Source organism: Haliotis asinina, chromosome 3, assembly GCF_037392515.1.
Source record: "Haliotis asinina isolate JCU_RB_2024 chromosome 3, JCU_Hal_asi_v2, whole genome shotgun sequence".
NCBI classification, from domain to species: Eukaryota; Metazoa; Mollusca; class Gastropoda; order Lepetellida; family Haliotidae; genus Haliotis; species Haliotis asinina.
In genome coordinates, this window is record NC_090282.1 from 52,256,057 (window position 1) to 52,281,946 (window position 25,890).

Consider the following 25,890-nt stretch of genomic DNA (forward strand, 5'->3'; position numbering starts at 1 on the left):
TTAAGAACTTTTTGAGTTGTGTTCCAGAAACGAAACACACATCTCACTTTTGAGACTAAGTCCGAAACGTTTACATGGAAAGCAAGAAAATAATAAATAAAAAAAAAATGTAAATTGCAAAAGGCACTACTTAAGGTTCTGACTAATTTATCTATTAAGTTTTGCAGAAACATATTGAACAGTTTTTGATTTACGCTCAGGAAACGAAGCCCACCCCACCACTTGACTAAGACCAAAACATTCCATCGAAAAACAAAAGATTTAAAATGCCAAAAAACTGTAAATAGGAAAAGGCACAACCATTGGGTCAGGTTATTGTATCTATCAAATTTGGACTAAAGATATTGAACGTTTTTTGAGTTATGCTCCAGAAACAAAATGGTTACGGACAGACGAGCAGACGGGCAGATGGACGGACAGACAGATGAGGCATCGACAAACAATCTGACTGCAACAAAAATGGCAGCGAAAACAATTCAACCATCGATGGAACATAATCACAGTATGACACCCGAAATATAACTGGAAGTAAAATCCCATCAGTAAAATGTCAAGAGCTGCATGACACCTAAACACATGCTCCCTGTCACATGTATAGCATTGGAACTACTGATTGGTACTGAATTCCTACTTCAACTACGAAAGTGTCATCCCAAATACAGCATATGTCACAGAAGCATTGTGATGATCTGCATATGTTTATTTGTTTTTATTGTTTTCACTGTAATTAGGAATTGAGGAGAGAAATGCTGATAATTACCATTGTTATTGTGCAGGAATTTGCATCAGTCATGGCATCATGCTGTACAGCGTTTATTTTTCACCCAATATCTTTTGTGTTATTTCATCACGTGGTATTGGTGACCAAGACTACTTGTAATTTGATTCTAAAATGTATGAGAAATTCAGTGATGTATTTGTTGCAGCTGAATATACACAAGATAAACAATGATAATAATTTATTTCGCAAAAATAGGTAGAAAAAGAACTACAAAAATTTAACAGCTTTTAACAACACATTTCTGTCACCCATGTAGTTGAACTACTATAAACTTCTTCTAAAAAAAACCCAAACCAATCCTGTTTAACTGAACATTAGCAAAAGTCTATAACCTAATTCCTATTCCATTTCCTACTGCCAATTTTCCCCCAACTTGACCTAAAACTAGTTTAAGGAACCTAACATCCCACTACATCAAACCGAACTTTCCACTCTGTAAATGGGAAGCTTATGATCCTGAAACAGAACCTAGGACAGGAATATAAACCTAAAGTGTGCTTCTCACTATATATTAGGTCATCTCTTGTTATCCCAGAATAACCGCACTTGAGGTTTTGTTTTGGAGGGACAGGTTTTATTTTTTGCTAGAAAGACCTCTTGCCAGGTTTTATTTTTCCTAACTTCAACATTCAAATGATACATGAGTGTTTGAAATCAACTGAAAAATATCATTCAAGATTAAACTCACAACAAAAATGTTTTCCCAGTCGGGATTGGACATACCACAGGACCACCAGGCTGTGGAAGGTTAAATGACCTTTTTATAGTTACTGTTACTGTAAAATTGATTGTACATGCTTCAGTTATTGTTATGTAGCTTCATTAAATGATCATCTACATTGTAATTACCCATCATTGACAGTATATCATCCAAACAATATCAGCAGCTGATATGGTGGATGTGATGAGAAGGATGAAAGACCTGATTTCCTCCCTTTCTCATCAACTGGCAAGCACTTCAAGGGGAACCAACACTTCTGTGTCATCGGAGCAGCAACCACCTGTACAGTTCCTCCTTCAGACACAACACTGCTGATGAAACTACCAGAAGGAAGCTCCAACAAGGTAAATATGTTAACCTTGAGACACAGCTGCTTCCCTCACAAGAATCAGGAGACTATAATGTAGTTGAAGAGCCTCACAGTGAGCGTAGAAATTATGAAACAGATCTTCCATCACAAAGGAACCTGAACTTTGCAGAATTTACAAGAGCCTTTGAGATCTTCAAGGATGTGTCTCACAAGGAAAGGTCAAACTGGCGTCAGCACTTGAACCCGCATGAACACACAGTTGGGGAACTGAACATACTTTATGTTGGTTTTGTACATTATGAGTACCACATACAACTTGCGGTGCGAGTAGCTGCCTTGGCTGAGAGGGGTGCCTATATTAATTGTGGGATTCCAGACACCTATATCTATCCGATGTGTACATCGGCTCTATGTGGTAGGTCTTGTGACACGTGTGGCATGCTAAGCCATGACACAAGTACATACCTTGTAAAGACAGTGCTGGACACCGATCTTTGCACACGCAGCCAGTGAGAAAGAAAAACTACATTGATTTCAATGGATGTATGAGGATATGATATCAAGGTCAGGAAGTGTGCAACAACTGTAACAACAGGGCCCTTGTTCCTTTCAAGTTAATCACCAACTCGCTTTTGGCATTTATCCATTTCACAGTGGCTCACTATCCCTCCAAGTATAAACCAGAGCTCAGATTACAGTAGATCCATAGACCCACATTAGGGCCAGAGTCTGCAGACTCAACAACCCATACCTCACACTGATCCGAGCTACCGCAGTGGCCTCCATGGGCATTGATGAAAGTGTTGCATCCTCTGTACATGGAATAAATTAGCCGGCTGATAAAGACCATTAGCTCTTGGGTCCATGCTCTGCAAAGTGCCTGATCGAGTCCAGCTCAAGTTCAACATATGTCATATTTGGGATTTCACTTTCTTAGTAAAGTACAAATTCTAGTACTTTTTTTCGGCTGAGTCCCATCCGGGATTCGAACCCGCACCCTCAGAGTCAGGCACCTAATCGCCAGTACACAAAGTCAGCCGCCTAGCCCGCTCAGCCACCGTGACTTCCACAAAAATGAAAGTCGGACAACTGGTAGTCTAGACTGCGTACTTTGTGTACCCCTCTGATGAGTGTAAATTGGCACGGCTCCCACGGCCGAAAGCTATGATTACACGATGCCATTTAGAAAGTGGTCAAATGCAACATATGTCATATTTGGGATTTCACTTTCTTAGTAAAGTAGTCGCGGTGGCTGAGCGGGCTAGGCGGCTGACTTTGTGTACTGGCGATTAGGTGCCTGACTCTGAGGGTGCGGGTTCGAATCCCGGATGGGACTCAGCCGAAAAAAAGTACTAGAATTTGTACTTTACTAAGAAAGTGAAATCCCAAATATGACATATGTTGCATTTGACCACTTTCTAAATGGCATCGTGTAATCCAGCTCAAGTTGTTGGCCTTGGCTGGAGGTCATTCAGTTTCTTTAAATTTCCTCCCAAAGGTGTTCTTTTGGACTCAAATCATAACTGAGTACAGGTTATTGTAGAGTTTGGATGCCATGATGTCTTAGGAAGTGAAATTTTGCTATGGCAGTGTGTCCATGAGCATTGTCTTTCAGGAAGATGTGATTTCTGTAATGTTCCAAAATGTGGTTCAATGTGGGGTCTAATGACTATCCTGGACCAAGATTCTGGAACACCACAGAGTCAACTAACTGGTTAAGACCGATTGCACATGATGCTTTGGACCACATCATGAGTCTCTTTCAACAATACACTCATTGGTGAAACATTCACCATACTCTCAATCTCCCATCGACTGTCGAAACACAATATTGGCTTTTGCGAGATAAAAGTACAGTTTTCCTTTGTCAATAATGTCTTTTTCAATAATGAGTTGCCCATGGAAGTCAGTTTGGGCAGTCATGAGCCATGAGGACTTGACTACAATACGGTCTGTGACAGCAGATGTTTCTTCCGAAGAAAGGTTGACGCATTGGTTTGGCACTGACTGGTCTGTTGTGAGTCCCTGTTGTTTGTCTCATTCTGCGAATGTTTGTTACAACATTGTTTCATTTTCATGAATGTCACACCGAACCTTTCATCACATCTGCCTTTTTAGCTGCATGTGGTCCATATTGTTTTTTCATCAGAAAACACAATGATGTTGGTAATAAATGTCAATTTACATTGAAAACGATGATAACAAAACAATACAATCATAATAAAATCACATCTGAAAAAACAAAATTTTGCATTTGCTTTTCAAATGCGACATGTCTTTTGTGGTTCAGTAGATATCTTAAATATATAAGTAGTGTGTTTTATCCACTGGTCGTGTCATGTTTGCACGTGTAGTGGGAGCTAGTTGTTATAGGTGTTTGTGCGGTTTTCTTTTTATATTAGAGTGTTAATAACTTAGTTGAAGAAATGCAACATAAATTCTGGTAATATCAAATGGTTTCCTTACCGGTTTTTGCGGAGATATGTTGGTGATGGTTGTCAATGCTTTGTGAGGTTTTGCTTGCCGTTTCAGACACAGCAATAGGTTGCATGCACTGGGAGGTTCCATTCCAAGAGTAGGGGTGTGCACTGCACTTAGTGAGCTTTCTCATGCAATTGCTTTGTGATAAAGTAGAGTTTGTTCCGAAATGGAAATATAAGGGATATATTTAGCAGTAGGATTTATTTTAGGCCTGTATTGGTTTGGGAACGGGTTTGAGTTGTTAATGATTTCCTTTGATTTTTGTAATACACTTCCCAGTTATGTATTTTTTATTGTTTAGTTTGGGTTTCGATGTCAATAAAATGGTGAAATGAAATACCTTGTATGTCCTGAATCACAAGACTGCATCCTGAAACTGGGGAATCAGCGTGGTAAGGAATTCTGTTGATGGATGGACATGTTTACATCCGGAGTGAACCCTCTTGTGGTAAACATACCCACAGGACAGGAAAATACATAACGCAAAGCAGGAACACACACATATAGTGAAGGTTACACAAGAGATACAGAACCATGCCTGTTACACACAAAATGATAATTCATATCTTTGTCTGGCACATCGTCATCTCCCTTGCTGGTATATTCTATTATGCGTGATGTCGCACTATGCTCTCACTTTCTTCCTCCTTCTTGGGACTTCCCTAAGTCTGCAGAGGCCATTGTAACATACTAACATAGCAAGTACTTATATCTATTTCCCAATTATGTCTCTTTCATTTTCATTCTCTATTAGCATGCCCAAATCCTAAATCCACAGGCTTCATGGGATCTTAGGTCACTTAACTAATTACATTTTCTTCCAGAATTAGTATTGCCATTCTGTGAATTCTGCTTCATGGAGATAGATATATGGCATGTATATACTGAATTATTTTTTTTTTTTCAGTACTAGCATACGATTCAGTGGAATAATCCATTTGATAAGCTCATTTTCATGCAGATATTTTCTTCCTCCTCCAATTTACTCTGTATTTCAACGGGTCCACAAACCCTGACAAGACCCTAGTGGGATCAATCTCATTTTCAGTTCATGTACGTCATTCATTACCTTGGTTTAGACACTTAGAGGAGGACAACATTTAAAACAAGAAATGACACAAGATATTAGTGTTGTTCCTGGGCATGCAGCTGGCATTAACACCAGGGACAGCATTCTCCAGCTGCCCTCGGTGTACAACATACTCATGAGGCTGTTGAATCTGAGATGGAAGTTGCTGTTTTCAAATCAAAACTGCTACATAAGTAAGATATTCATTCATTCGTACAAATTACATTTTTCACAGAGTTAAACGAGGAAACTATTATGAAACCATTAACTATTATTTATTTGTAATTCATTCAATGGTACATTAGTATTTACTTATACTGTGTTCATTGATGCATCCATTTTTTTTTATTTTCAAAGGGCCAAAACAGAGACGATGCTAATACCAACTATCTGTGGGGAAGAGATATAGAGACTGTGTCAGAATCGTGATGTTGTTAGAGATGATCTTCTGAGAGAGATTCCGTCGTTACTGTTGATGAAGACAATGCTCTACAGACAGTGACACAAAGCACTCCCCAAGATTACCTGTATGAGGACAAGAGATCAACTTGACACACAAGTTTGCCAAGACTAAGGGAGGAGAGCTGCTCCTGTACAAGCTGGGGAGATTGCAGCGGTGATCAATGTGAACACTGGCAGTGTTGAAATGAAATGAAACGTCACAACCCTAAAGAGGATTATAAACAATAAAACTGAGTGAACAATGAGGTATCATTAACATTAAAATTATTTAATATAAATAACACGGCTTATCTGAGTTTTGTTTTCTTGTTTCTTCTTTTGTTGCATCATTCAATAACCCTCTTTATATGATTTTCTGTGATGAGTACTGAGACTGAAACATCACTGAACTGGAACAAATGACAAAAAGTACCGGAACTGTGACACTGTTTTAGGGGTAATTACCTACAATTTCATGCGCCCAGGCCATAACCAACAACCCATACCTCACACTGTCTGAGTTATCGCAGTGGCCCCAGGACACAGCCTGTTTCTTGATCACACCTGTGTCATATCAGTCAGCCAGATGTTGTGCCTGATCTATATATATGTTAGAAATAATGTTTCAGCAATAAAAATATTGAGTTTATCCGCTTGTTGTGTGGTGTTGGAACAAAACAGGGAATAAAGTGGTAGCCTGTCCTATTTGTTCCCTGAAAGACATACTGAAATCAAAATCTTGAAACAGGAAAATGCATTAAATTGTTTAGGCCATATAAAGTTTGGACATTCTGCTTCAAAATCTTTAACATTCTAATTGTGTTAGGCTTTTTAACTCATTAAGGCCGAGAGACGCGCATGTGGGGCTAATTAATTATCTTCTCACAGTGAGAGCCGCGTATTGGGGGTTATAAAAAGCACCTCTTATTCAGCAAGAGCCGCGTATTGGGGGTGATAAAAAGCACCTCCCATTCAGCGAGAGCCGCGTATTGGGGGTTTTAAATTTTAGATTCGTATTGCACCTATTATTTCAATCAATTTAGCAGTAATGATCAAAGATTAGCTTTTCTTACGAGAGAGGTTACTTTCTGTGTTAATCAGAAGAACTGTTAATGTGTTTTGATAACAATTGCTTGTAATGTCGGGGGCTTATCCAAGCAAAATGAACACATGTCTGAGAGAAAGGGGATTATGAGATGTTGTTACAAGAGATAAGTGTTTGTTACTCGTCAGTGGGAGTGAATACTAAGATACTATGTTTGCACATTGATTGAATTAACAGTGACAAGGTTACAAAACCTTCTTCTAAATTAAATCATTCATTCATTCGTTGTAATAGTTCATATAATGAATCGTAGACATAAATAGCAATACTGTATTACACCCATGTTCATGTAGATTTGAAATAAACCAAGTTACTGATTTAGACCTAATTCATTTCCGACTATTGATTTTTAAAGTTGACAATAATACATAATCGAATATGAAGTGATAACTCTTGCATCTACTCACAATATACATATATAGTACACATAAACCATACAAAGGTAACTGGAGCATTTTGTTGAAGCTGTTTCATGTTGATTTGAAATGTGATTTTTCAATGTAATTTACCTAAGCATTGTGTAAGAAACGTTTGTATTTGATCTCTGTAATTATCTTATCCAGTGTAATGATCATGTGTATCAGATCCATCGTCAATAAAAGGAGGATAATATATCAGTTACGGAATTGATACGTATAATCATTCAATCAGACAACACTAATGAGATACATGAACACTTCTTTCAACCTCAAAATAAGAGCAACTCTAGAGCACTTCCTTGAAGGCCTTCAGCCAAAATACAAACATTTATGATACGAAATGTGACCCGTAATAAATATCATTCAAAACACTAAACGTTGTAACCCAATAGTGATTATTACTTCAATAATAATAATACAATTTATAGAAAATACACTCTCATAACACTCTCTGTCGAGTGACAGAAAATGTTTTCATGACTTTTAATTTTTCATTCAGCCTCAGCAGTCATACCATTTATTTTATTAAGTTATTTTGTGTTCTCTCCTAAAACAGTTTTCTTTAGTTGGTAATTAATCTGCTCCATCTAATGTCATAAAATGATGATTTCAAACTTCTCAAGAATAGGCTCATATACACCCTCAGAAAACCTGATCTTGTCTTTTTTTTTGTATTTTTTTTATAAAGTCAATAAATTTATTTATGTTATTGAATTTTCTATCCTGCAATATGACTGGAAAGATGCAGGAAATGCATAATAAATCAATGTCTTTGAAATGTCTTGCTTGCATCGTGAGTACACTGTCGTCAGGCTCCCCATTGCTCTTTGTGACTTTGGTTTGGTACCTACTGATCTCTTGGTGAAGATCAGGAGAGTGCCTGGGTTCTCCACTGGGAGCACAGCCCTTCTGACACTGTAGGTAATGCAGAAGGCTGCAGTGTTGGGGAGTCTATGTATATTCCCTGGAAAGCTCATGGTGTGTTCGACTAAGCAGCATATCCTGGGAGAAGTCCCATTTGTTGACTCGGCTGCGTGCAAGGGCCCTGAACTGATGATGCGTTTTACCAGCCTGATTGAACCAGTTTCACCCGAACCCTCTCTGCTGCATACTATTTTAATCTGTAAAACACCATAAGTAATAGTAGTCCATTTATCATGCATATTGCTTCATGCACAATGCATGTTCAAAGCACCCACATAACCTCATTATCATCCCGGATAAAGCAAGTTGCCTGTTAGGCACATTGAATTCATCCCTCCGAGTACCCATTTTCTGCTCTGTGAACAGAGGCAGTTTTGAACAAACTTACTTGCCTAAGGTGATACCACATGCATCACATTTGCTTCAGTTTGGAGCAGGGCTGAAGTCCATGAAACTCTCAGGAGTCGAATTGCCAAATGTGGTCATTAATCCTAGGACTCTCCACACCCAAAGTTGCTAAATTATGGTGGTGTAATCAAGTTTAGAACAGATCAGCACTTTGTCTAGTTAGAAGAGGGATATCTCATACCTTCCCCATTCTCAATTTGAAACAACTCTTAATATGTCAGTGAGAGGTCGCAAGGATAAACACTGATAAAAAATAATACCCAGACACCTGGTTTATTTTACATTATTTATAGGTGTGACATCAAATATTGATTCAGTGGCTTTGTGAGGTTAATAATTCTTGAAAAATTAGTAAATTTATACGTAAAATTCAACTGGATTTAAATCCATTTTCTATAGACATTTTATCAATTCTATCTGAAAACAGTTGCAGTTGTTTTTTCAATATAAGGCATTTGTTTATTTCTACTAGAAATATTAAAATCACCCACAAAAATTGATCCATCTATCTTAATACTGAAAAGTGTGACAAACAAAATACTACTTTGTTTGACAAATGATTTCAAGCACACTGAATGATTGATGGTACATGTACTTCTGTTTTCATAGGAAGCTACACAGTATATTGGTAATTGAACTGACTGCCTAATGGATAGACAGAACAAAAGCAATACACCTTTCTGTGAAGAGTGAGTGAGTGAGTTTAGTTTTACATCGCACTCAGCAATATCCCAGTTATATAGCGGCGGTCTGTAAATAATCGAATCTGGACCAGACAATCCAGTGATTTAAAACATGAGCATCGATCTGCGCAATTGGGAACCGATGACATGCCAAGTCACCGAGCCTGACCACCCGTTCCCGTTAGTTGCCTCTTACGACAAGCACAGTCACCTTTTATGGCAAGCATGGGTTCCTGAAGGCCTATTCTACCCAGGGACCTTCACGGGTCTTCTGTGAAGAGAGCTAAAAGCCAAACAGCATGACTTCTTACAGTAGTTTATCAGGTGTTCACAACTTGGCTTGCTTTTCTTTCAATTAAATCAATGGAAATCATTTATTTATTTACAAATTAAATATCATAGAATGCTACTTAAACACTGATGTGGTGCACATGGCAGAATTTGCCTTCTTTGGGCATGTATAGCCATTATGCAATACCAGTGACAGAAAATAAACTGACAGTTATAGATCAAATCATTATTGCAGAAATACTGCTCAACAATTTCCCGCAAACTCTGATAAAATTCAACATATATTATTCCCTTTAACACATAAGATAGGGCAACTGTAGGAACATGAGGTCATACATATTTTCTGAAAAAAAGAATCTAAAAATTTAAATTCTCATGAATGTCATTATTTTTAGGAAAATTATTTTGACCAGTTGCTAATTTAACACTAATTTACCATATATATTCAGTACTGGCATTAATTTCAAAATAAGGTATAAGGGCATCTTAACTATGGTGGACATTTGAAGCCAGGTTTGATGTTATCAATATGTGACATGTCACCAACAATTTATTTCCTTTTTGGTCCAGCTGAAGACATTCTTGCCTTTCTACAGTCGTACACATGGTAGTTACTGATTTTTATATTGTAATTTCTAATAGAAAATAAATTTAAGAGATTTCATAAATGCTCTGTATTTAGTTGCAGATAGCTTCTTTAGTACCAACTAATGTATGATCTTAACTTTTGGTATATATATATTTGCATCATCATGCTCTTTTGTTTTGTTAAATACCTATGGATGTCAAAATCAATATCTGATATGAAAATTGAAATGATCTGGCAAAAGTCACATTTTTCTCAACTGGACAAAAAAGCGCAGACCTGCATTGAAATGCATTTAGTGTTGGCTCAAATAAACATGCACATATACAATGACACTCTAAAATCAAAATATTCTGCAATCTAGTACAGTACAAACCTTTGCTAGATGAAGGCGGCCATTGGAAGCTCTCACAGTCAGCAGAATGTGATTTGTGAAAAGGAAAATCTGACGAACTACCTCCTTCTTTGATTCTTTAAATGACGAGCTGAAAGACCCCAGTCTTCCACGACTTGATTTTCCTCTCTCTTGAATTACCTGCAGCAGAGGCCCTGAAAACCACAAAGGATAGACATACTTGTACTGGATCTCTGCACAACACTAACACCATGGTTTGTTGTGCTTCACTGCCATCTGTGAGAAAGACGCAGCAATAAACATGTCGTCCCTCACATAAACATAAATGAAAACTCCTCCAGATTAGATTCACACAGAAAATTAATCACAAGCCAAAGTTATGATTATCCCATCATGAAATGTAAATTGTTTCAAGCATTACAGTTGACAGACACATGTATTCCAGTAATACATGTACATAAAAGCTCAAGAAAAAAATCAATATATACAGCTTTGGCTATTGGGAAAGCAACATAACTGTAACGACAATCAGCATATTCAGATTCACATACCAGAAATGAAACAAATTATAGATAAAGCATTCCAAATAAAACAAAGTCCATTATTGAGGAATATCCTCTCATGTAGCCTCAGAAAATATTGGTGGAGAAAACTGTGCTTCATGTCAAGTGTTAATGCTATGCAAGAAAGCAAAAAAATGGTACATCCTGGTTCTTTTGTCAAGATGCTGACTCACATCTTTTGCTTATGCATGACTGGACTCAGAACAGACCTTATTTACGGTCAGAAAAGACCAACCTATCCTTTTGCATTCATCGTTTGTTTACAGACAGGCAAACATATATACAGACTTCCTTCACTGACCACAGCCTTGCACATCTCCCTGCCTGCTGAGAACTAAAGTTGTATTGATCTGGCAGCTTCAGGTTTATCAGATCACTTTTCAAAGCTGCACTGACTGGGCTACAAATTTTGAGGAATAAGAGTGATATGGAGGAAGCCAGGTCCTCAAGACAAAATCAATAGCAGAGCATTGGGTGAATCCGCTATGTGGCCAGCAAGCTTAGCAGGTTGAATGGCAGGCAGTGACACCGGTACAGCTCTCTGACACTGAAGTACCAATTACATATGTTTGGATCACCTTAACTGTCTGTCCATTTCATAATTTCATAATTTCTGATTGAAAGATAAAGACATGAAAGATATTTCTTCTTGCAAAACCTGCACTTTATATCTGCACAAGATCTTTCACTGTTCAACAGCTCTCACAATGTAAAATGTACAAAACTAAGTGTCATCATAGGCGTCTTGCAAGAAAAAAATATCTGCACTCAACATGAAGAAATATCTGGACTCAGCTATATATGTGTGTAGTCAACAATGAACCCATGAACATACACATACTTTGAAATAAGTTCATTTGAGAATAACTGGACATAGATTTCACTGGATAGACAAACATGTATTTTTTCATAACAGAAGGGTTTAGAAAGCAGTCCTGACAGGGGTTTTAATGTATACATTAGATTGATACCATATGTAAATCCTCAACAGGTCAGTACTAAACCATTTAACTTTCTTTTAGCCTTCGCAGGAACAGGTCAGATCAGATTTAAAATCTCTCTCATAAATTTCTTTTTTAGCATAAGATTGTAAAATATATTCAGGTTTCAGTAGTCAAAAACTTGAGTTCTTTTACCTAGACAATATCTTGCATCATTTTCAAGAGTCCTGTTCCAACTATTGAAGTCAATATTGATAACTCAGTAACATTTTTGTATGCTCTGAAGAGAAGGGTTTCATTTCTTTAACAGTTTAAGCAATCCACACAAAAACAAATCCATGAATGAATGACAGTGATTTGATAGTAGAAGCATAATTATTATAGACAAGACTATCATGGTACATGCATATAGGCATATTGTTATAACTTTGGAAACATAATTTTCATGCATTTCAATGATTCTTATGTGCAATTAGAATGGCCTAATTCATTTTTTTCACATAAGAAAAACATATATTTGAACATTACATGACTATGTGTATTCCAAGAATGGAACACATATTATACAAAAATAGCTTGAAGTTTCATTCATATTTTGCCATAGGTAAATTTGAAAAAAAACGCTATTGAATGCATTCTTCTGACATTGTTCTTCATTACCCTGAATCCAAACATCAACTGTCTCTTTGAACAGCTGAAATGCGTCAACATCCTCCTTAAAGTTTCTAAGTAAGACTAGATATTGCGAGGGAACCTCCACAGATGAACATGCACAGCCATTAAAATCATCATTATGTTTGATGAAATCTTCAAAGTCAATTATCCATTGAGTATACTGCATTCTAACTCCATCATAACTAATGTCTGACATTGATGAAATAATTTTACCTTGTGTCTTCAGCAATTTTGATTTAAAAAATTTGCTCTCAGGATCATAGTGGTGGATCCAGGTTTCATCATAGGTTACTAGCCTAAAGTGAAAATCCTCTGGATTCTTCTTGTATACATCTGGTTAGCATGGAGTTGCTTATGGTGACCCTTGTTTGCTTCATTTCATCTGTAAGCATTCTTGGCACCCTTCTTGCACACATTTTAGACATGACGAGATGTTCATGAAGAATTGTCTTGATGGATCCGTGTGAAATGCCTGTGGTCTCCTCTAACTCATGGAGTGTGATCCGACGATTTTCCAGCACAAGTCTATGCACTCTGTCAATGTTTTCCTGACTAATGCTTGTTGTTGGGCGACCTGGATGGGGGTCATCTTCAAGACTCTCTCTACCATGCTTAAATTCATTGACCCATCGTTTGATGGTAGCAGATGAAGGGGAATACTTCCCATAAACTGCTGAAAGCCTTTCTTCAATGTTCTTCGCTGAGTTTCCTTCAAGAACTAAAAACTCAATTATTGCTCTATACTCAATTTTATTCATTTTCACTGCCGTGAGGGGGGTCTCTTTCTGTCAATGTGAGTTGTTCAATAACTTCTGAGAGTAGGATACCAAAACTTATATATACATCAGCTACACCCCAAGGATCAATGTTGTACCATAGGCTGTGACACCTGGGTATGAAAAATGCTGAAGGCTCAAAACTTATTGACATCCCCTCGTATATGTGAATGAGGATCATTAGACACACACAATTGTAACTCTCTAAGCGTGACTACTTAGAGAATAATTGTATTTGCTGTTATCTGTATATATTTATACGTAGTTAAAGTACTATATTTACGCAATAGTCAATATCTGTGACTCCATTTCATGTTGTACATTATGTTGCGTGTTAACGTAAGCAGTAATGTTTGTTCACCAATCCAAATTCACTTTCATAAATAAATATATGTCTAAACCAATGAGGAACCTTGCATATTATGACATCGAAAACTTAACTGAACTTAACATTGGTGCAATGGTAGTACTTGGAACTTTGTTTCATATTTTTTGATAATCGTTTCTTTTATGCAGATAAAATTATTAAAATATAAATGAATAATGCCATGCTTCTCTCAGAGAGAAGGAAGACAATTTATACAGTGATTCTTTTCAAATTAGATATTTCTTTTACGTCCAAACAGAATTCACTAATTACAGATATTTTGTGTGCATGCATGTACATGCATGCACATACACTCATATATAATATCCAACTTGATAGGCATTTAAAATTAGGCCCTTTGTAGCCATAATGACTATATTAGCTCGACCACTAGACAAACAAAAATAAAATCACACTAACAAAATAAACTGGAACAGTAACATTTTCCACGTTATCATGTGAGCTTCCAAACACTGAATGAAATAAATGGTATATGATGAAGTGGATCAGAGAACATTATAATGGCATAAAATATGCTTAACTGACTCATGTAAAAATATAATAAAAAATAAAATAAAAATAATAGTATACTGGACAAAAACAGTTAGGAATATTTGCAAATTTTGAATAATGATCTATTTATTCATTGACACACTGATTAAGTATCAATCATAAAAATACCAGTATCCCTAATTTATTTTGTCCAGTATATAATCACTATGTTACCTAACCCATGACCAAACACATCAAACTAGTACCAATAGACTTTTTATCTAATATCTAAAAGATCATCATTTCTTAGTACCAGAAATAGGATTACAAGAATTTAGAATGAGATGTTTTAATCTGAGATCAATTTGTTTGGTAGCAGTTCACTAAAGTAGCACTTGAATCAATGTCAAAAGATTGGTCATTTGCAAAATGAAGCACTTATCTCACATAAACTGCAGTAAACCAGTATGGGGATACATAACAAAACATGCCACTTACATGCTACCACTTACGATGTCCATCGTTCAGGATAAACAAGCTTACTGAATGTTGATTCCATCACTTAGACAATGGAGTGGCTTTCAACATTGTGAAAGTGGATTTGATTAATAGATAGAATCTGTCAATTAGCTGTTCAGTTTGCATCCTAACAGCCTGATCTTACTCTTCTGTTAGTCCCACACAATAATGTGCTCCTTGCTAAATTACCTGTTGATAATTTGCTGCTAGATACTATGCATATATACTTCCTTTCACCTGGTTGTAGTAACTATTATATTGATAACGGCATTGGAATTAATATGGACAGTCCCCTCTAAGCATCAACAAGAAATCGCAGTCTGTAAAGTTGTACTGTAAAAATGCCAGTCAAATAAGCATTGGATTATGATTGCCATTGCATTCTCAAAGCAGGTTTTATAGGTCACATGCAACCACATAGTCAAACTTAGTTAAAACACAGTTAACACTTATTCATGATATACAAAATGCATTGCTGATTACGGAAAAACAAATTAACAAAATTATAGGTGTACAATCACAAATCAAAAGTGCAATATTTTGTACTTGGGTTTACCTCCCTTGAAACGAAGCAGCTGCGATACCGAATCCAGTCAGACCCGGTGGGAGTGCACTCAAGTGTAATGAACTTTTTTCATTGGTTACAGGTTCATTTGCTGATATGCTTAGCTGGCTCTTTGTTTGTGGCGTATAAGCCTGATAGGTGTTAATTGCATGTGGTCAGTGATTGAAGTTGTGCACTGCACATTGTCACTACCAGACAGACTGGCAGACATATAATAGTTAGTGTCAATAAACCAGACATTGAGTTTTCTCTGTGATAGAGTCTGCTTATCACAATCAACATGTTTTGTGTTTTTATGTAGCGAGTAGATTATCGACTGGTTTCAAACCTACACACTGCACATGCATTATGAGCGCAGCATAGGTGTTGAAACCACTTTTTCCCCCAGTAGTGGGGGAAATTTAGTGAATCGTTTAAACTCAGACTTTGCAGACTATTTTTCATCGCATCTTTTTTTTTCAACTTATAGATTGAATTGGCATTTTTGATGATTTGTTTTGGTAAGTGCATACCACAAGGTATCAGAATCTGCAAAGTTGTGTTGCATGTGACCTTTAACATTTTCTAAACAAATAAAAGTTGTCACGATAGAGACATATTTGATACCAATACATCAAAAGGTGAACATGGAGATGTTGCTTTGAGTCTAGCATTAAACAGCAGGGCCTAGATTCTCAAAGATCTCTTAGGGCTAAGATAGTCGTAAGTTAATGCTAATGTATATCACTTATGACTATCTTGGCACTTAGGGAGATTTGGAAATCCAGGGCCAGGCGACTGCAGATTTTAAAACTCTTCTCAAACATTAAATCAAATACACAGAAGTGCAGGAATTATCAACTAAGATACAAAAACAAGCGTCGATCAAAGGATTATCAGATAACACACTGATTGAGTAATCACTTTTTAATTAATTTAATTTAATTTTAATTACGAGTTAAATCTTTTTATCTTGCACAGGAGATTTGTTCAAGTGTGTAGATTTACTAATCTATACTGATTACACCCTGTCATAAAGTACTTGTGTAAAAACAACATCCTTCCTCGAGGGATTAACCACCAATACGTTGATTAACTGCTCATTATCAGCTAACCTGATCACTCTTTTAAGGAATGGTGGATGTCATGCAATTGGTTGCCAGGTGTGAGATCTTGGGTGACCAACGACACGATACATCTATGTGAAAAGGCCTGACAAAATAGTTCTCTTTTTCTTATATTAGACTGTTCAAAGACACTTGACATGGAACATGACTGTTTGTCTTTGTCATTCCTTTATGTGGATGTTGATGGATACATACCTTGAACAAGGTAATAGTCGGACATATACTACCAACAGAAAATAAGGGAACCAAGAAATTGAATGTAGATGACTTTGACTGTGACAGGGTCCGTTATCGTGGCGTATCTCCCAAACGCAACATCCAGTGACAATGGAATTTCGCGTAATGCATGCCAAGCACATGCTACACGTGCATACAGAAGTTAACTCCTGTAAATGTACTGGAGAAGTCGCAATCACTAATGCAATAGAGATTGACACTTACTGACAGAAATGCCTCCGAGGCAGTATCTCGGTGAAGCAACAAAATGGAGAATTGCGGGGATGATAGAGGGGGGACATCATTATGTGAAGTTGCCCGGCAGATGGGTAAATCAAAAAGTGTAATTTCATGCCTGTGGGATAAGTGGGGTGGGGTTGCAACGAGACCTGGGCGTGGTAGACCAAAATCAACGACACCACGACAGGATCGTCTCATTACGTTAATTGCTCTACACGATAGGTTTAAATCGGCCCCTGCCATCAATAGAGAATTCCGCACACTCACTGGAAGACGCATTTCAACCTCAACTGTTAAAAACCGACTCTATCAAGCTCGTCTGAAAGCAAGACGGCCTTTTAAGGGTTTCACCCTTTCAGCTCACCATAAGTGCCAAAGATTGGCATGGGCTAGGCAGCATCAGGGACGGGCTATGCGCCACTGGCGTTACACCATGTTCTCTGATGAGTCAAGGTTTTGCCTACGATTCACAGATGGCAGAAAATGTTGTTGGCGTCGGAGTGAGGAGCAATATGCCAGAGCAGCAAGTCTTGACCATGATCGATATGGAGGTGGTCATGGTGTGGGGTGGGATTACACATGACAGATGATCAGATTTGGTCATCATTAACGGAGCCATGACTGGTCAGCAATACGTTGACCAAATATTGTGTCCTGTTGTGGCTCCATTGGTTAGAGTTATCGGCCGAAATTTTGTATTCCAAGATGATAATGCCAGACCACACCGGGTCCGAATTGTCTCCGCTTATCTCCGACAAGAAGGTATCCAGACATTGGACTGGCCCTCTAAGTCCCCAGACCTGTCCCCAATTGAACATCTATGGGACGTTCTTGGTCGACGGGTGTAGGCCAGGGACCCAGGACCCGCCAACCTGGCCCAGCTTGGTGCAGCTCTCCAAGAGGAATGGCGGGCAATACCACGGGCAACCATCCGTAAATTGATAAACAGCATGCCATCAAGGTGCCGTGAATGTGTTGCCCAACATGGTGGACACACGAGATATTGAACTTGACGCCTAAAATGATTTAGTGGATATTTAAAGCAGTTTCAAATTCGCTATTATTTCATTAGTTCCCTTATTTCTTGTCAGTAGTATAGTTCAGACTTAAGTCCATTTCATTTTTAATATTTGCATTTGCTTTTATTCATTTGTGGCAGCATTATACAGAATCTTTTTTTCACCGTGAAGTGTTAAGAGACAGACAACATGCACTAGATTGTACTTATGGCATGTGTGAAAAATGACTCACATTAGCAAATCTATAAAATGCCTATCTAGATATTACAGTCATGTTATAAATTCAATACAAGTATAAGCAGATTGTATACTTTTTATAAAGTACAATACGCAAATTTATTAAAATGTAAATATTTTAGATATTTAAATACTTACCTTACCATAGGTCTGATGCATATTACCTCAAGCTTCGCTTAATAGGAGATCCGACAGAGTTGAATTGCATTCAATTTTGAATGGCTACCTCGCAATCTACGTCTGTCAGGATACGGAAGTATTTCGATCTCCCCACTGCGCATGCGTGCAGACTCCACGAAAAACTTCACTTTTACTTCTCGGTCCAAAGAGTCCGTAGTGGGGAGGAGCGTCCAGCATTGGGAGGGACTTACTGCCCTATGGTAAGGTAAGTATTTAAATATCTAAAATATTTAGATTTTAATAAATTTTTTACTTACCTTACCATAGGTCTTATGCATATGGATTCAACAGATGGATGGTGGTGAAGGATTCCAGAGGACCGTCAGCATGTAAAGCAAATCCCACATATGCCTCGGGGCAGTCAGACCACTACTGATTCTCTTGTATGCCGGTCTGCCGCATCAAACTCTCAGAAAGGACACTGGAACCAGAATCAGAGTAGTAGATCATGTACTAACCACCAGAGGGGTATGGTATCTTAATTCATAAGTACAAGACCCCTTTAGACCATGTTAAGTAACATCATACCTTAAAGGGCAGCAGGACGAGTAAGTTGCTGTGCAACTACTAATGGTCCAAAAATTTGCAGCCCCTCGACATCTTCTATTGCTAAGTTCCGCAAACAGTGACTAGCAAAAACTGTTGATGATCGCCCGAATCTCATGTGGGTTGCTAGCCGATGGGTGAGGAAGATTCTGTGCATCATAAACCGCCAAGATGATCTGCCTCAGCCATAAAGCTATAGGGTTCCTGGTGACTTCCTCTTTCGCTGTCGTAGAAAACGACAGGAACAATCTCTTCCTGGTTCCTAGACGAGGAGTGGACTTTTGATGTACAATCTAAGAACCCGAACACAATAACTGCTCCTCTCTATCCTCTGGTCTGATGATGGTTGAAATAGGTGGGATGATGAATAATCTATCCGGTTGACCTGGCAGCTGGTTCTTTGCCAGGAAATCCCAGAGGAGGCCCAGGTGTGCCGCACCCTGTCTGGTCTGCTCGAAACAGACCCTGGTCACGTCCGGCGCATGAATCTCACTCACTCTCGCAGCTATCGCAATTGCCAGCAAACAGTGTTTTTCTGGTTAGATGGTCAAACGACATCCTGTCCAGTGGCTCATGAGGGCGACCCCTCAAGTGTTGAAGCACAACATTCAGGTCCCACGCTGGTGGCCGGAACTTCACCTTCTGGTCCTCCAGCTTAAACCCCTTCAACATAGCGATCAATTCTGGAATCTTGGAGACCTTCCTCTCATTTCTGACAGCCAACAATGCATTCAAAGCCGACAAAAGGGTCCCAATAGTACTCCCTGAGTTTCCTTGAGCAACGTAAGTAATGTAAAAACTCAGCTAGGAATTGGGGCAATGCTGATAGCGGGTCTTGCGACTTCTGGGCATAGAACTTCTCAAATGTAGCCCACTTGACATCACAGAGTGACTGAGTAGAAGCTCTGTGCACCTGGGCGACAGTCTCCGCCACTTTGGATGAGTAGCCCTTGGCCCTAAAAGTCTTTGCAGATGGTCCAGGTGCATAGATGAAACCGCGCCGGATCCGGATGCAGTGTCCGAGTGTGGGGATGGTGTAGCAATTGGTCCCACTCTGGAAGCCGATTAATTAATTGAAATGCCTCTCAATGCAACCTATACTCTGTTGGTGATAGACGAAGAAGGTGAGATAAGGCGTCTGCCATGAAGTTGCAGGCTCCTGGTATGTGAGATACTTTATATAGAGGTTTAGACTGTCGGCCACATTGAAGGGTAGAAACGTCAGGTGTTGTAGAGGTCGAGGCCTTGTTGACCCTTGTTTACGTAGAAGACTACTGTTGAGTTGTCCGTCTGGATCATCAGTAGCTTGTCTCTCGGTGTTGTCGACCAATGCATCACCACTTCATCTCCAACTAGCTGAAGTGAAGAGCTCGATCTTCCTTTTTCCAAAATCATACTGCAACCTCGTGGGCAGAGATGGGCACTCCATCCTGTGTATACCTAAAGATGTTGAAAGTCGACTCTAATATGTAAGTTCCTGCGCAAACATTGACTGGCGAGTCTACCATAGCAGATATGGTCTCAAGATGCCCAATGTCGTAAACCAGTCAGGACATGAAACCATGACCCAGAAATTGCAGCCATAGATGTAGTAGTAGGCATCTTCGTCTGGACATATCCTGAGGTGACGTGAGCAGTAGACTATCACTGACATAGTGATAATGGAGAGAAAACGAATGTGTTTTAATCATCGACTTGAACTTCAACCCCTGAACCTGGGACAGCGATGTGATGAATCAGATCCCTTGGAGTTAGATTCTCAAGTCATCTAAGCTGAGTTACTAGCCTGCTAGTGAAAGCTAACTGTAACTGAGTTGACATCTCGCAAGATAAGATCGTGTGCTGTGAAGATCCGTCATTCTTCAACTTCAGATCAACAACGTTGTTCATTATGAACGTGTTGACATTCCGAAGAAGTCTATTTATAGCTAGCTGTCAGTCTGTTGAGAGACTGCCATACATGCTGCACGCCTCCTGATAGGCAGCGTTAAGTCTGTTGTTAGAAGATCTCTATGCCATCTGAAGAAACAAAAGACGCTGTAGACTGCTAGTCAAGTGTGTAAACAACATCTACCCATCATAAATGACTGTAAGTCAAATGTAGGTAACTTCCTAACACAGGAAAAATAACATCACATTCTGCGCAGGGTGTTGTCCCTCGAGGACCAATCAGATTGTAGATGTCACGTCACTGGATAACTGATCATCGTAGAACCTTGTTCACGGTGATACCCCTGCTAGCCTTAGGCTTGTCGGTAACCATGATGTTTTGCGAACAAATGTCCAGATGAGAAAAGCGCGCGAAAAAGACTTCCGCCGCTTGAAACTGATATAGACAACTTGTCTCCTAGGTAGATGTGTCAGAATTTTCCCCCCGAAGATAATACCATCATCCCTTGTGATTGGAGGTGTAGTTTCCAGTGGTATGTTGTAGTCGTCTCGAAAAATCTTCGTGACTAGATGAATAAAGCGCGCTAAAAAAAAACTTTCGCCGTTTGAAGCTGATGTAGACAAATTGTAACATACGGATCTACGAGGATGCAACCAGTTTCTCCAAAAGATGAGCAGTCTCCCGCCTACCGGCGACGAAGAAACTGGCAACGTCTTGAATCGGGGCGCTTCCACTTCCCTCTGCCGGGGGTGGCAGGGGCATCACTGGTTGTACCTGCCGGCTTACGACGCTTGGTTGATGCGAACCTCTGGCCGCGACCTATGGTAAAGACCGACCTGACGGAGTCTCTTTTTGGGATGTAGCGTCTCTTGCCTCTATCGTGTGTACCTGATTTGTCACGAAAGACAGATGACAGCACTTCAAACGCCGACAAAGACACCTCAAATTGGCATGCTCCTTGTATACCTCTGGGATGGCATTCCCGAAGACAGCTTGTGAAGAGAGGGGCGTTCTAATCAACGTCGGCTTAAATTCCTCCTGCCAAGAGCACATATCCAGAAAACCCGTTCTGCACATGACCGTCATCATTCCCAGTGCTGTCCTAACATGTCCTAACAGGTCATGCAACACCTTGCCTTGCCACAAGAAAAACGAAGACAAATGCTCTAGCCTTGATTCATTAAGTTCCGTTAAATCCACTGCCGCTGCCGATGTAGCTGACGCTAACGCTAATACCGGTTTCAAGATGTGCCGCAATTCTGTATCAATTGCCTGTAGTCTAGAATCCTGAACCTTGTAAGAAGTGGAAGAGGACAGCCTCTTGGTGGCTTCGTCTAACACTGCCCCTGAATCCATGAAGTCCAGACTGTGAACCTTGTATTCCTGCTTCTTAGCCTTGGGCGCCCTGATTGTAGCGTTCAAGGATAATTTAGCAAAGTCCTCGTTCAATGAAGAAATGGTATCCACCACCATAGGGTGAGGAGGTATCATCAGCTCCGGTTCGACTCTAATGACTCTGTCACTGTCTACTTCCGACGCCGGGGAGGGGCAATCCCGAAGCCTATCCGCTATCCAATCATACATTGCTGATAATGGCAGGTATAACCCCTCATCTTCATCCGACTGCGTAGGGTCTTCCTCAATAATCCGGAGAAAAGCATTGCTCCTCATCAGCAATCCATGAAACTGTGGACTTGCGCTCCGGCGTCTGCATTCTACGAGTCATTTGTCTGACCTGTGGGGACACAGATCGAGACCTAGACCATCTATCCCTGGGTCTGCAGTGGAGAGATCTGCCCCTGCGATCCGGCGATCTAGATGGTGAGCGTCGGCGTTGGTAAGCGCTAGATGAGCTACTCCAAGGGCTCCTCGAACGTGATCTCCTCATGCCTGAACGTCCTGTTCGTCTCCTGTCACTAGACACAGTCCCAGCGCTCCCAGTGCTAGTGCGTCCGATCCTGGCATCGATCTACCAAACGTTGATGTGGTCATAGTTTGGGATGCGCTGGCAGGCCCCAGCACCAGTGCACAGTTGTACTCCTTCCTCTGTGACATCTCTGCAATGTCCGGGATGAGCTGATGTGATGTGGTCATAGTTTGTGATGCGCTGTCAGGAGCCAGTGCCGGTGCACAGTTGTGCTCCTTCCTCAGTGACATCTCTGCAATGTCCAGGATGAGCTGAGGCGTTCCAGTTGGGAGGCGTCGGATACTCTCGAGATGTGCCTGGCGCCATCACTGGGGCTGGTATAAGATGTGCTCTCAATATCTGTTGCACCTCCGGGTGCGTAAGGGCGTCCGGCCTCGCCAAGTCCACCCATACTGCCGTCTGGGTGGTAGGCATAGGCATAGGCATAGGCATAGGCATAGGCATAGGCATAGGCATAGGCATAGGCATAGGCATAGGCATAGGCATAGGCATAGGCATAGGCGCTGAACTTGGCATCGGCGTCGGCAACAACATTGCTCTCTGAAGCGCTGAGTGATGTTGGATCAAGGGCGCCTCCATCTGAGTAGCAGTCTCCAATGCTGTTACTGGAATCTCCGCCGAAGGTTGATTATCCGATGAAGAAGCTGGATACCGCAACATCTTCCTTAACTTCTGAGTCTTCCTTTTCTTACTACTGCCAAGAACATCTTGATTTTTCTAATCGACAGACCCGAGCACGCTGCACACCGCTGTAGAAGGGAGCAGGATCAAACAGCACAGTCCGGGCAAAAAGGGTGCGGGTCCTGCCGGACTTCACACCTCTACAAACCTAACAAAAGTGATGTGTCATGCACCATAGCTGTAAAAAATGATACAAAGGGTGGAAGACAAAACACCCTTTATAAAGAAATGGACTGTTCCACACATCATGCTACACACGTTTGTCATTTCGAAGAGGGCAGAGCAAAATTAGCCTAAAAGCAACACTAAGTAACACAAATCCTAATCCTAGTGGACATAATATCTGTAGAAAAAGTCCACCAGCCAACAGAAAACCAATCCGTATAAAAATATGGAGGTAACATGAAAAAAAGAGACATGAAGACATGCCTCACACGAGGTAGCTGGCAAGTGTAAAAAAAAACCGTAAAATAGACGTTAAAATCGACACAAAGACTGAAAAGTATACAAACCACACTCAAAATCCCTGAAACTGTGAAAAGAATAAGTGTAAAGGCGAAATAAGTTGAAACTTTATTAGATCTGAAAAAATAATTTCTGCAATCCAACATGTCTAGATAAAACGATGCTTGAAGTAAAAGTGAAGTTTTTCGTCGAGTCTGCGCGCATGTGCAGTGGGGAGATCCAGATACTTCTGTATCCTGACAGTCGTAGATTGCGAGGTAGCCATTCAAAATTGAATGCAATTCAACTCCGTCGGATCTCCTATTAAGCGAAGCTTGAGGTAATATGCATGAGACCTATGGTAAGGTAAGTAAAAAATTGTTCATTCTTAACATTCTCTACCACTGGCAGATGGTTCAACTTCCATATGTTTTAGTTTGTTATCACAAAAATGAACACAAAAATATTATTAAGTGAAAAAGATATAATTTTTGTTGATCAATCTATACCTATCCTGTCAAATGTGCATGCTAGGGGGCAACAGTGGTCACAAACCAGTCGAGAATTCTGTTGATATCATCCCAGTGAAAAACAATGGCAAAAGCAATAACCAGTTGACAGAAATTGTTCTGGGTCAGAGCACCTTTCAGTGTGTTCTTCGTATGATTATTTTGTTTATGTTTTGACACGGTCGGTGTCCGTGTGAGACATGCTCACTTCCATCAACCACCAGCCTTGCAGTAACACGTTACAGGAGATGAGTAATGTGCTAAAGCAGCACCCTAGCTTCAAAGCGTACTGCTTGTTGACGCCCTGAGTATAAACAACTTTGAAAGGATGGCTTCCTGACCTGACAAATTCTCAAATTATTGTCTTATGAGTGGTAGTTATTCCTGAGCAGAAGGGTCAGATTGGCTGGCTTATTTTGGAATTTAATGCTTTTCATGAAATACACTACAATCGCATAATCTATTTGTCTCTAGAATCATCTATGATATGAACTTGTCTACTGATTTCTCTAGAAATTGTTCAACGTGATCTAAAATGAATATTGTATTAAACATTTAGTTATCTACCTATTACTGTATAGAACCAAATTAATTAGTTACATTATGAAGGTTTCAAGAAGGAATTCATTTGGGTTGTTTTTGCCTCTGAGTCCATCCCAGTTTGGACAACATAACCAATTATCTATTAACAAGTTCATAATATTTCATGAATACACGAATTGCATAACACCATGAGTGTTGTGCCGGGGAGGCTAAAATTTATTTTTCAGATGTCCTGGGAAGTCTGATATCCAAGGAAGTAGGGAAGTACCACCAAAGCAAAAGATACGATTCCTGACGGAAACATAATCCATGTTGGGAGTAGAGTAAACCTGAATCTTGTCTACTTGGTTACCTCAGACCAATATTTAAGAATAGACTGTAGTCAGATGACACTGTTTTGTTATCGGAATGTGCTGAAGAATTACAGTTAGCATTGTTTCATCATAACTATACTTTGATGTCATATGATATTATTAAACAGTGATAACTTCAATGGACGAGTAATAAATGGCTATTACAATACAGAAATAAATCTTTCAACTTAAGTAAATAACTTTGTTTATATTTCTAAATGTGCCCAAATGTGGTGTCCATGTTAACCCTGTTTTCTTTGTAACTTGTCAGAGCCTTGGAGTGAGGTGCATCATCTTTCCGCCATAACATTGCATTGCAAGTTTGCAAGTACCACAAAGGCTACACTCATTGAACCGAGAAGCATTAAGATTTTAGCCTTCTCGGCCATGAACCACACTGTCTCTGACCACAAACCCAAACAGGTTGTCCCCTATTTGTCGACATCCAAATTCGCCTACAGTCTTAAACACCATTTCATGGTCTAATAAGACAAGTATATTGATCAGAACTTCTTCTTATTGTGTA

At 39.6% G+C, this 25,890-nt stretch overlaps 1 protein-coding gene across 2 annotated transcripts in view; it reads right to left on the bottom strand.

The window, feature by feature from the left end:
* Positions 1-25,890, bottom strand: part of LOC137278153 (ras-specific guanine nucleotide-releasing factor 2-like) — an 802,775-nt gene that overhangs the window by 455,929 nt on the left and 320,956 nt on the right. For both annotated transcript variants that reach the window (XM_067810323.1, XM_067810322.1), the window contains one exon: positions 10,596-10,768. In XM_067810323.1, the coding sequence (XP_067666424.1) occupies positions 10,596-10,768 (173 nt within the window). The remainder of the gene's footprint in view (positions 1-10,595; positions 10,769-25,890) is intronic.